We start from the raw sequence: 13,765 nt of genomic DNA on the forward strand, positions 1-13,765 counted from the left end.
AATGAAATACAGTTTCAATTTTGAGCTATAATTGCCTTGACACCTGAATTATTTCAAGCAATTACTATCAAAAGCTTACAAACTTTGCCTACATAAAATTTCTATATTCATTGTAATCAAAGCATCTGCACATTTATTGTCTGATCCAAGATGATAAATATAATTGTTAAAATCTGACGTCCATATAAATATTTGCAGTTTTTCCTTGTAGCAAAAAGAGTTCAGTGAAATTTAACAAACCTCCGAAAACTGAAATAAAATTTAAATAAAATTATATAGTAGTAGAATCCCTACAATTTGCATTGCATACAAAGGTTAAGGATTTCGACATTTACAACATTGATTACATACATTAATACAGTCACTGAAACAAAACAACTGAATATACAAGTGGGATGACATCAATGTAAACCTACAGAATGAATAGTTAGAAGATTGCCTGTTATAAATTTAATGCCTTGAGTTCCATCAAACCCCAAATTGCAGTGAATATTTTGCAACAAAGATGTTTAAATACAGGATGAAAAAATATATAACTTCTGATAATAATTTTTTTTAGGTCATTTGTAAGAATATAAATATAAAGAGAATCATTTATGACTTTCACAAGTATTTATCATATCAAGAAACGTTTTATCGTTTGAGTGTTACAATATTTCTTTCCAGCTAAAATATTATTGCCATGTTTAACTTTTATTAGCAACCTACAACTTTTGAAGAATGTGAACTTTGGACTCCAAAATCATAATCTGAAATTCTGTACTACATTATAAACAGATGGGTTGGTCTTTTTTCATGTGAGTTTTTATTAATCTTTATCCAAGTATTTGTTTTACGCCCCTTCCTGAATTTTTCACTCCTACTGACCAGCTGTAGGTGAGGTACAACATATTTAGAAACTTGGAAGACCTATGCTTTGCACTCAAGGCCGTAACAGGTTGTCTGAAGTGCCAATATGCCTGCCTCAACATGGTACCTCCATTTTTAAGGTCATATCCGAGAGACTCACGAATCTCACTTCTAAATGGCAAGCGTTTGGTGGAGAAGAAGTCACTACCTATTCTTATGCTGAACTTTTGCTTGGGCTTGAACTTACAACCTCCCAGTCAGGAAGTAAACACTAACCACTGAACCAACATGATCTTTTACATGTGAATCAACATAATGCGTCTTACATTCATCATTATAAATCTATTTTCCTCTCAAAACTACAGGTATTTTTTTCTATGTCTGTATTTTTAAAACAGTGTAAATTACATTGAAATCAAAACTAGAGCAAAACAGTGTCAAGTGCAAAAACATGCAAGGACGGATCCTTGTCTCCACACCAGAGAGAACATAGTTGCCAATTCCGCCTCCATCAGAGGGCACATCTCTAAAAAAAAAATTGTCAATTTTGGCCTGTTTTAGTGTAATTATCCCCCCCCCCCCCCCCCCCAAGAAATAGGAATTTTCTTGTATCTTCCACACCACCCCAATACCAACTAAACTAATCCTCATTCATATAGTAAAAGATTGGCAGCTATGTGGGAAGGATCTAAGAGTTTAAAGTGACAGTGGTGGAATTCGAGTATTTTGTGTACTTACTCCATTCTTTTACTACATTAATACAGAAAACTGCCTTAATTAAGCTAAATAAATTCTGGAATTTACCTATAAAATGTGGTCAAGAAATTTTCTACACGTAGATCAAACTATCAAAAGCAAGGACTGTGTTCGGTGCAGATTGAATAGCGACTATATTATGATGAAAATATTCCAAATTCAATCATCCGCAAGATCATCTTTAAATTTGTTTCATTTGATAAATTTGAAACACACATACATGTATTATGCTAAATACTGTAAACTAATACAAAATTACTAAATTTTTGGGGAAATCAGTATATAAAGACGTAGAGATAATCACTAATTCACATGGAAAAGCATAGTTAGAAGTTTATGAAGGATGGGCCTCTGCTATCCCAATAATATCAATGTACATCAAAGCAGGGGTTTGAAAATTAGATACTCTACTTTCTACAAGTACTTTGGGCTTTTGAAATAATTGGTATTGAAAGCAATGCATTATGATATTTAGTGACAAAAATACAACTGAATACCTTGCAATAACCAGGACAACATTATCACCCAACAACAGACAAAAACAAACTGGGAGAACAGGGCTGTAGAATTTGTCTATAAAGACTAGGGAAATACAAAAATAAAATACAGTTGATAAACATTGCCCATCCCCTATACCTTTTCGCCGGGGGTCTTTTGAGCAGTAGTTTCGTTGTTTCTGGATCTTCTTTACCAAATTCGGTCACTTGGTTGAGTGTTCTAGTAATCTCTCCTAAGTATAGCCACATCATTCTGTAAAAAATATACATGTGCAAATGATATGATTCACTGCAAGTGAAAATAATTTCTGTAATATTTCATTTAGCAACTAAAGAATGTAAACATCAAGCTTAATGTTTATAATCTCTACATTGCACTTCAAGTAATTTCAGGTTTAATCATCACTGTTTATGTATGAATCAAAACCGTTACGTTAGCTCAAGCTCATCATTTATTTCTAAACTCCTTGAACATGTAGAACTTGCCATGCAATGTCATCTACTGGTTCTGTTTCACCTGACTTACTGGTTCTGTGTCACATGACTTAGTGGTTCTGTGTCACCTGACTTACTGGTTCTGTGTCTACCGACTTACTGGTTCTGTGTCACCTGACTTAGTGGTTCTGTGTCACCTGACTTACTGGTTCTGTGTCACATGACTTAGTGGTTCTGTGTCACCCGACTTACTGGTTCTGTGTCACCCGACTTACTGGTTCTGTGTCACCTGACTTACTGGTATTGCGTCATGTGACTCACTTTTCGTGTGGCATGTCTCCTGCTCCACTCTCTATCATGCCTCCGGCGGTGTTGAGGTATACCCATAGGAAGAAACGCAGGAAAGGCTGCTTAAAATTGTTGCTGATGTTTTGATTTGTCAGCAGTCGAAGAAGCTCCGGGATGCGGAAGATTGTCTGACAGATGGATTCAATGTGCCGGTTCTCTCCCTTGGTGGATAAAATTGAATATTTTACTTCAAGAAATCTAGAACTCACATTTGATATCAATTCTTACTGTGGGATACCAAGCTTACAATCATACAGAGAGTTTGTTCACTTTTATAGATTCTCATTGAGCAGTTTTGAATTCCTCATAAGATCCAGCTTTGGCTATGATATATAGGAAAGAACAATTCCAATTATAAACTAATCAAATGCACATGCAAATCTTGAAATGACATGCAATTTTTAACTGCTAAACAACTAGCTTATCTATCACATGCAATGCCATTTGTATCAAACCCCATAATATTTAACATTCCATGTAATTGATACACAACAACAATTTTAATATATCATCATAATTCTATACTGATAAAACCATTCTCTTGTAAAGCTTAACATGCAAACCATTATTTCACAAAATGTATTGCATATCTACTCCAAGGCCGGGCACCATTAAACAGTGAACACTCCAATTTTATATCTACGAAAAATTAAACAATTATCGTTCCTATCGAAAAAGCATAGTGTACGTTCTCTCTTTACGGCAACAAAATTACTCTGCATGTCGACAGATCAGTAAGCTCCAGGGTCACATGACCTGACCTTCAACCGTTAATTTTTCTTCTTCTATAAAATACACCTGAATGTAATGGTGTTTCACAAATGATTGTGACTGTGATTCACATGTTGCTTAAAGTGAAAAATAAAGGGTTTTAATACAAATATTGCATAAATTATTGTAAAATTTTAAACATTTTGAATTGATCTGATCCACAGTTAAATATTCCCCTATCTGAAGAACACAAAATTAAGTGATGAAAGTGACCATGGAGCCATGTGATAAAAGAATTTGAACAAATCATATTTATCACAATTAGTACCGCAACATAATTGGCAGCCAAACTACAATCATCACATAAGAGATATAATTGTAACATCATACTAGAACCATCGTGACCTGGAAGGAATCATTTAAAGAAATCTTATACACAATTTTAAAATCGTCCTAACAAACAGATTGTGAATTGGACTGAATCTAGCGCTTGTTTTTGATATTAAGACTGGACATGTTGCTGAATTTAGCACAAGCTTTTCGATATTAAGACTGGACATTTACCTCTGCACATGTTGCCAACATATCCACCATGGCTATAAGATAATGAAGCTGTTTGTTCCCCGCTTCTGTTAAAATCTTTTCCCTAGAATAAACGTGTATATGCATGTATGATATTACTGTCATTATATGAATTGTTTTAAATCGTGCAGTATTCTTAGTTCTCAAAGTTGTGCACACCGCATATACTGCTACATATAACTGTGATGGACCTGAATGCACTACATGATGACCTTTATGCACTCACCTGGCTTTTTCGTCTTGGTCTATCACTTGTGCAATGTCAGATCTAAACTGCATGAAATACTGCATGACAAAACTCTGATTCCTCTTTAATGGCAAGTCTAATTCTTCAACTTTCACTACAGCATTCAGCAAATCCAGAAGCTGGGGCACATTTTCTTTATTCTTGGCAACTAATGTCATTATTCTTTGCACTTGATTCCCACTAATCTTCATGCAAGTGGTGGAATTTCCAGTGAACACCTACAAAGTAGTTCAAAGGGTAAGTTGTTACCATAAACTAATTATTCATATACAACAGGTATATACACATATTTCAGTCAACATATCAAAACCCTCATTATTACACATACAAACACAAAAATGGAAGTAATAGAATAATTTTTCTATCTTAATCATCAATGGTTCTCGTAAAACAAATAAAAAAATATCCTAATTCCACTATAAAATTCAATAAATAACTCGTGTTGAGGTCAAATATGTCATAAAATATTGTGTATTGTGCACAGTTTCCGAAAGGGAAAATGTAACTCACACAGTGGAGTGTGGTGATAAGGGGATGGGTGGAGTTACATACGATCCATTGTACTTGATGGATCAAGTGATCATTTTTGCTGTGATACTTCTCATGATACTTATGGTAATAAAGGCTCAATCTTGTCAGTTGAATACAATGCAACCACAAGTACTGACTTAGCTCAGACAATCCTTACCTCTGTAATGCACTCAGCTAACTCCTCTCCAGCCCCTTCTGTAGCTAGCAACATGTCTAGACGATCAAACAAACGCCCTTGAACCAGCTTATTTCCCCTGGCTAGTAACTTCAGTAAAGTGAAGGTTCTCTGGAACACCTTCCTCAGCCCAGTGTATTGGTCCTATTGTACAGAACAGAAAGGCATGTTTAGACTAAAGGGCAGGTGCTTGATGTTTCCCTTCTCTCATGCTTTGGACTACACTAAATTTACTACAGTGTAAACTTGATGCATAAAAAATGTTTTTACCTAAGATCTTGCTGATTCTTTCATCAAGGATTATATCAAAGTCCAAAGTTTACATACAAATTTTCAGCATGATGAAGTTACTGTTTGGCAAATTAATTACTAAGTCTTTTTTAAAAAAATATTATTTCACTAGTAAGCAAATAGTTTTCATACCAAAGGATTTTTCCAGAGAAACAGATAAAAAGTCTAATTAAGTGTGAATGTTTGCTCTGGGTATTTGATAATTTTTCTATGAGGTATTCCATACCAACAGTTTGACGTCTATTTCCTGCTGTAGTATACTGAACATGTCCTCTATAATACCTACAATTCAAAAAAAGACTTCAATCATTCCACCAACTTTATCCATTGAATTAGATATTCAAGGAATATCTGAAATCAGAAAGGTGGACCTTGGAGTATCTTTTTTTCAAAACAGTGATGAATATGTATCAGCGATTTTGTTGTTCTTAAGGAGGAATGTTACACCAGCATCACTGGAAACTCACCATTAATAATTGTACAGAATATTCTGCCTCACTGGAACAGAATATTCTACCTTACTAAAACTCACCATGGTTGTACAGAATAGTCTGCCTCACTAAAACCTCACCATGGTTGTACAGAATATTCTGCCTCACTGGAACAGAATATTCTACCTTACTAAAACTCACCATGGTTGTACAGAATAGTCTGGTTCATCCCATGTGGTTCCTCAGGCTCTTTGTCTAAATGGCACATTCTAAAATACAAAATTTAAAAATTTTGGCTATGGTAAAATCTGGAGATTTTAAGTTTTATAAATGATAAGGTTGTCGTTACAAAATAGAGTCTACATACAGTATCAAATCCTCCAGAATGGACACAAGTTCCTCGGCCTGCTGGTTGCTGAGTTTGGACGATGCTAGGCGCCGCAGATTCGGCAGCACCTTTTCCAATGCATTGAAAACTTCCACTGATTTGTCAGTAATTAAAACCTGCAAAGATTCACGTGTCACATTTTATTCCCACTGGACACACACCTGTACTTTGATAAATTCAAGGAACATTTTTTCTATGATTATAAAATTCTTGCACACAAATGTCCCACACATTTTAAAGTACTTAAAGCTTTATTCAATAGCAAAAAAGGAAAACTATAAGTCCCTACAAATATTCCGTCTCTCATTTACCTGGGCCTGCACTGCATTGTTGAACAGCTGATGGTGAGCTGAGTAATATCTGTTCAGGAGATGCATGGACATTCGTATCATTTCATCATAGTCATAGAACGACAAGTCCTGCAAGTTAAGAAATAAATGTGACAAGTCCTTCCTTGAGTGACTGCTTCATATTAAAGGGGCATGGACATGATTTGAGCTGAAAAATTTCAAATTCTATTTTTCCATTTTTATTGTTTACAATGCTTAACTAAAGTATTTCTAATGGTCAACCAAAATTTGAATATCAGTTGTTGAGTTACAAGTGAGATACAGCACTCGCAATTCTTTAAAATGTAACCAATTTAAGGCTTGTTCCATGCTATTGTTTACATATAGATGGCTTAAAGAAAATAGCATGTTTAAAAGAAAATGAGATGTGCCAAACACTAGAAACTATTTCATTGTATTCAGAATTAACTTGTGAATTGAAAAAAATCTGCTTTAAATGAACTTTCAGTTGTATTTAACCTTAGTGAACAAAAACATGGCACGAGCCTTGTTTACATAACAAGGAATTGTGAGTGAGCTCTCTGTACCTTGACAACTGATATTAAAATTTTTGCTAACCATTAGAAATACCTTAGTTAAGCATACTAAACATTAAATTTGAAAAATAAAATTTGAAAATTTTCGGCTCAAATCATGTCTATGTCCCTTTAAAAAATTTGAAAGAGGTTTGCAGCCTGATGCTTTTGTTCTACAATGAACTTTTTATTCATCATTGACACAAAAAGATTTTCTTTGTACGTCAATTTAGAATTTTTCCACCAAGAAAACTTGAAAATCATGATACAACATCAAACTGTTCAGTGAAGTGTTCTATCACATAAAACAATGTGTAGTTATGACTTTCATATTTTTACCTTCAGTACAGCAACAAGATCATAGGCCTTCAAATAATTGGTGAACTCAAAAATTTCTGCAAGTTTCTTCAAAGCACTCTTTGACACTCTGCAAAAAGGGTTAAATATCAATAAATTAATCAGATACTAATGAATTCAAAGTTACGTGACTTATGAAGTTCCAAAGCAAGTTTCAGCAAAATAGAACAAAGTGAATTTCATAATTTTGATAAATAGCGCAATGATAAAAAAAAATTCTGATTAAAATATTTAAATTAAGAGTCCAAGTTATATCACTGAATAAATCTGTTCATCAAAACAATTCAATGCATCAAATTGTTGCTGAAAAGAAAGGAAATGTCCATCTTTATGTTGATTCCTTTTAAAACAGAACAACAAAAAAATACTGAAAAAGAATATTTACAAACTGAACTACTTCCTGACAAGTCGTGATGGAAAAAAAAAATGTTGTTATACATATCATAAAATGATTGAATTGACATGCACAAATTATTTGTAATAAATGGTTCCTACTTCAAACCAGTTCTTTTCCTCCTTACTTTAGAAATTAGGGAAAAAACACTATATTGTAGACTGTTGCATGCAACTGTGCACGAGAATGACAAAACAAAAGCTTGGCAATCAATGACCAAAATTGTCAGATCAGGTGAAACCTTACCCTATCCAGTATGATCTGATGTCAAAAAATGTCAATGTAATGAATTAATAAAATTCTATTTATTACAGCATAGGTAGTAAAACTATTCCTCCGATTTATACCAATCTTGCAAAATCTTGGAAAGTAACATTAAAGAATCATCTCATAAAAAATGTGGAATTCGACCATTTCAGATTTTGATGAAATTTTCTACAATTATACATACTTCATTCTTTTAACATGACACCTTTAAAACTGTACTATCATGACTTGTGTTTCCATGGCTACAGTATATGTATTTTCTTGTATAGACATATACCTCAGTAATTTAAAGGCACCGATTCACGATTTCCCCCAAATTTTGTTTTTCACTTAAATGATCAAAATCTACAAGCTAATATGTTTAGAAGGTTTCACAAAAAATTAAAGTTATTCATCATGACAAAAGCCCATAATGGTGAGTTTATTATTTGTTTCGAAAACAAAGATTGAGGTGTGTTATTGTTGACGTTTTCAAAATGAATTATGGATATTGATCTAAGTTTATTATATATATCACATCTCAAGTATACTTTAGGTAAAAATGTGTCATTTAAAAGTTAAAATTTGTGATTGTACGAAATGAAGATGCTTTCAATTACAAAATTAACGTTTCACTGGTTTGTTTATTTACATAAAAAGACTCGAGTCTTTGTTTACATAACACAGAATCAAAGATAAAATAGTGCTCTTATCCTTACATTCAGACGGTCCAAATTTTGGTTGTCAACATTAAATTAGTTATATTTTTGAATTCTAACATCAAAAATGAAAAATATTTCTTTCAAAAAACGTGCACCAGCCCCTTTAAGTATTGAATTTTCATATTATAAGATTAATATGTATATTTACTTATCATTCCACTTCCCAATACTATTTGACTAGGCTATGTTGGGTGTGATCTTTTAAATATTAAAATCAATTTGCTGGAACATCAGAACACAGAAGTGCCTTAAAATACCTAAAACTTCAACTGAAAATGAGAGAAAATTGCTTCAATATTGTGCAGATTGAAATGAAGCCACTGGCAGATTGTTCTTACATGCATAAAGCAGAATACAAGCCCTTTCAACTTTACTCTTTTTCTTTGTATATTTCAAATAAAATCATTTCCATGTTATTTGAAATTCTTCAAAGCAGTGCAAACTAGTGGATCATGGGACACAGTCCTCACCTACGACACATGTTCTAGCATTTAATTAATAACTCATTTATTTTAATAGAATTAATAAATTTAACTTACAAAAAGCTTTCAGGGAAAAATATTTTCCCCCCAATAAATATGGACCTGGGACCATAAAAAACGCACTCAAAATGTTACATGGATAAAACAAGAGGTCCACTAGGCCTTAATGGTCTCCTGACCAAACAATGGAAAACTCAGTCAAATAATTTGCTATTTTTTCTTTAAAAATCAAAACACATTGTCCTTCATTTTCCATATTCACATGCAGTTATTTTAATGTACAATTGTAATAGAGCACTTTGAAATTTATGTACTGTATTTTCACAAGATTGTCATTCCCTGAAGCCTCAGTCAGTAACTAGTCAAGGGGTCATGAATTCCACAAATTTGATTGGTAGTACTTAGGGTCTCCATTTACTTCATAACCATACATACAATATTTTGACAACAGCACTATAACAGCTAGATAGAGAGGAGAATTTTATTAGATACAATATATCATTTCTCTTTTACCCATTTAGGCCCCGGGTGACCACCCTAAAGTCTTTGGGTAGGGAATTTCACAATGCCTTTTGTGTCCATGAATAATTTTTTTCTTCACAATGCACAGAGATAATGAAGAAGATATTCAAATATGAAATACTTTTTCAATATACATCAACTTGTGTATAAAGCCTGAACTCTAGCCCAGGGGTAGGAAATTTTATGATTTTGGTAGAGGGATCCATGCTCTTTGCTACTATGCATATTAATTTTCTTCAAGACGTGCAGGGGTAAAGAATTTTTTTTTAATATAATAATGCATTTTTAGCACCAGAACACCTGACCCAGAGGCCATGAATATTACATTTCTGGTAGAGGCATTCTTGCTAATGACTATACCCAAGTTTGTCTGCTAGATGTCTCTCAATAAAGATTTTTAAACATTGCATCCTATTTCAAGGTTTTCAACCCATCCCTTGGCCCCAAGGACACAGTGACCATGAAATTCATCATTTTAGATTTCCCTTATCCTAAAGAGATTTCATACCAAACTTGATCGAACAACCATGTACTGTCAAGGAAGTTGATTATGTTCAAATATTATAGATGACATACAATGTACTTATGGCACAGCATTGTAAATGACATACATTCATGGCAAATGACTATAAATATTTTAAATGATATATATTACATTACTATAGATGGCATATTTAATTACGACACATTACTATAAACAACATACTTTACACAAATTACTATAGTAAACAACATTTATGGCATGTTATGATATACAGGTGACTCTCGATGGCTCGAATTTCGATCTCTCGAAGTTCTCGATCTCTCAAAGTGAAATCATGGTCCCGATTTTTCTCTCTATATAACAAAGTAAATTTACTATCGATCTCTCGAACGTTTGATCTCTTGAAGTTCTCGATCTCTCGAAGTGAAGTTGGGTCCCGTAAAACACATTTCATTCTTTTTCACTCTCGATCTCTCAAAGTGGTGGTAGCGTATACCCACCGTTACACAAGCGTGCAATAATTTCCGCTTGGGCCTTACTTGGATTTTGTTGAATGCCAGAGGTGTAATTAGGTGTTTACATAGTTGAAACATCACTGGTGCTTCTTTGTGGAGGTGACACACTTGAGTCTATAATTGGCTAATTGGTCAGTTTACACCTTGCACTGGGGTTTTGAGTCGTGATGATTAAAATTACAAAAAATGTATTTATAATCCGACTATGAATGAAATCTAAAATTTGTTTTGACGTGACAACGAAAGAGTAAGTTTTATACATAATTTAGAGGTCTACAGACTGTTAAATTTCTCGAGTTTGTTCTTTGTGTAAAGTTACTCTAAAACATTGTTTTACTCGTTCATTAGAACTTTTGTTTTGGGGAAAGTGACATAACATTGTGCTCCGTTTAGCTTGCGATAGTAAAGTGTCATCAGAAGTTGGTTTTGCCTATCTAAGCATGATTAAAGAACAAATAAATAGATAAACTTTGAAATGTTTTTATTAATGCAAAATAAGGTTTTATATTTTTATATCAAAGTACCTGATGAATATGAAGGAAAATATGTCAAAACGATATCATATGATCTTGTTGGTATACATTTCCGGTTACTGTAAAATCTGAACCATACCGGTGGACCTTCAATTTCCGAATTTCGATCTCTCGAAGTCTTATCAAGGTCCCTTGAACTTCGAATTATCGAGAGTCACCTGTAGATGAAATAACTATAAATGAAGTATTTATGGCATGTTACTATAAATGATGTACTTATGGAAAACTATTATTTTAGATGACATACTTATGGTACGTAACTAGAGATGACATGCTTTGATCTGATATGTGCACGCGAGTCTTTGGTTCAAGTGAGGTAATTAAACAGAAGAATAAGTTATAGCTTTACTAAGAACTTTCCCAAATAATCTCACAACAAATATAATGATGATTAAATGAATTACTGTAACAATAAATAAATCAATTTAAAGTCAAGTTTCAAATAGTACTGGACTTTTGTTCTGAAAATGCTTGTCATTTGTATACTAGATCACATAAAAAGCAGACCAATACAGGGGGGTTGCTATTGGTGACACTAATGGGGAAACTATGGCAACTATATTCAATGGATGTTAATTAGGTCAGACATACAGTATTGCATGAAAAGTGAGTAACTTACAATTCCCGAGTGCTGAAATTTGCAATGAAAATGAAAAATGCTGATGTGTTAGTAAAATAAATTCCCAACCTCCCAGCCACTGAAAAACAACTTTGGTAAACCCTGGGATATGATTTAATATCCTTTTATAGAATATGCGCTTTCAGCAAATGCATGATTCTGCACAGGACACAAAGGCAGAATGCTGGAGCAATCACTTCCCAACAGAACTTTTCAGAATTAAAAAGTCAGTAAAAATTATTATAAAGAAGAAATATTAATACCAGTACTGAAATGCAAATTGCACATTCTCTAAACTTAATCCAAGTTAAGTAATTATAATAACAGTAGATCATTATATATTATATACACCTCACGAAACAACCTGTCATACATACGTTTGCACATATGATTGCTGGCTGTTTAAGAAAATATTTAGAACATAACACAGATTCTAAAACATAATTATTTCAAAAGAAAAAACACATTGTTATAATTTGACATACACCAAAATAAATATATGGCATAAAAAAAATAATATATTCCTTGTCCTTATAATGATTTTAACCCATCTGATGGGCCCAGTAGACTAATGCTCAAGGCTGTGATTCTATAGATCAAGATTTCATGTCCCACTAGGCATTTTATTTTTCACTAAACAGACAGACCGAAAATTTCCTTTTCTGGGAGCATAAAACTGTGGTCATATCAAAGCTACCTAAATAATAGAAGGATGGACAAGAGATTAGTCAAGATGTCCAGCAATGTATGCTTTAGAATGGGCAAACAAATTAGTTCTAAATATATAAGTCTATAAATATATGCAATGTCTATATAAATGGGCATGCTACTTCATGCGTATATTTTCTATTATAAAATACTACATATATATAACTTAACATCTGCAATAAAACAAATTCCTTACCCTTGGTGAGTTGAAAGGTCAAAAGTCTCATACAGAAGTGGTCCAAGCTCAGGTGGGGGCATTTGAGGGCTGTTGGCATGAGTATGTGTCACTTTGAACATATTCATGAATTTCTGTCAAGTAAAAATAAAAACTTTTGTCTAATATCTAAGTTAGTACATCAAATTAACAGATTGTTAAAAACGTGTTTACAGGAAATGAACAATTAGCTGGAACTAAAGAGAAATAAACTTTAAAGTGAACAAAACATGCTTGACAAGATTATAGGCAGGCAGAGCCTCGCTGTCCTTATAACAGTGAGACACATACAGCTCACTTGCTGTCAGTATCAGAAGTCTGTGTAACAAAACATAATATTATAACACAATATTACGCACAAATAATCTGACTCGATCTGCATTTATAAAAAAAAAATATAATAGTATGCAGTGTCTTCAGTTTTGCATCGTCAAGTAAAACATAGTAAATTTTTTAGAACATGGCATTATAATTATAAACATGTGCATAGATAAAACGTACATCAATGATTTGACCATTACATAGGTATGAATTATCACGGTGCAAAGCTATCTATTGTACACATTCATTCACATGTGTTATAACGTGACATCCGCAGAGTATATTGGTATTTATACTGATTTAACAGACATGCAAATCTGTAGAAAACTACATGTAATATTATCTTGAAAAAGAAAGGATCACATACCTCTAATCTCAAGTTGAAAATGTAGTTGAAGAACAAATTCAATGCTTCTAAAGCCCTGTAATGAGTAAAAAAAACCAGAATTTATTTGAGGATGGATTCTCTGATCATGATTCAGAAATGCACTGTATATCAGTGTTCCTGTATTTTCTGCAGTTGTACAGCATGTGGGTCATTG

The 13,765-nt window shown here is 33.2% G+C and overlaps 1 protein-coding gene across 12 annotated transcripts in view; it reads right to left on the reverse strand.

Moving 5' to 3' along the window:
* Nucleotides 1-13,765, reverse strand: part of LOC125658011 (inositol 1,4,5-trisphosphate receptor type 2-like) — a 122,730-nt gene that overhangs the window by 57,878 nt on the left and 51,087 nt on the right. For 11 of the 12 annotated variants that reach the window (XM_048889036.2, XM_048889034.2, XM_048889035.2 and 8 more), the window contains 13 exons: nt 13,591-13,645; nt 12,885-12,997; nt 7,446-7,533; nt 6,553-6,660; nt 6,221-6,357; nt 6,055-6,122; nt 5,649-5,704; nt 5,114-5,275; nt 4,405-4,643; nt 4,161-4,242; nt 3,987-4,001; nt 2,859-3,046; nt 2,242-2,355 (listed from right to left, as the gene is read on the reverse strand). In XM_048889036.2, the coding sequence (XP_048744993.2) occupies nt 2,242-2,355; nt 2,859-3,046; nt 3,987-4,001; nt 4,161-4,242; nt 4,405-4,643; nt 5,114-5,275; nt 5,649-5,704; nt 6,055-6,122; nt 6,221-6,357; nt 6,553-6,660; nt 7,446-7,533; nt 12,885-12,997; nt 13,591-13,645 (1,425 nt within the window). The remainder of the gene's footprint in view (nt 1-2,241; nt 2,356-2,858; nt 3,047-3,986; nt 4,002-4,160; nt 4,243-4,404; nt 4,644-5,113; nt 5,276-5,648; nt 5,705-6,054; nt 6,123-6,220; nt 6,358-6,552; nt 6,661-7,445; nt 7,534-12,884; nt 12,998-13,590; nt 13,646-13,765) is intronic. The other variant, XM_048889027.2, reaches the window with a different exon arrangement.

Source organism: Ostrea edulis, chromosome 9 (genome assembly GCF_947568905.1).
Source record: "Ostrea edulis chromosome 9, xbOstEdul1.1, whole genome shotgun sequence".
NCBI classification, from domain to species: domain Eukaryota; kingdom Metazoa; phylum Mollusca; class Bivalvia; order Ostreida; family Ostreidae; genus Ostrea; species Ostrea edulis.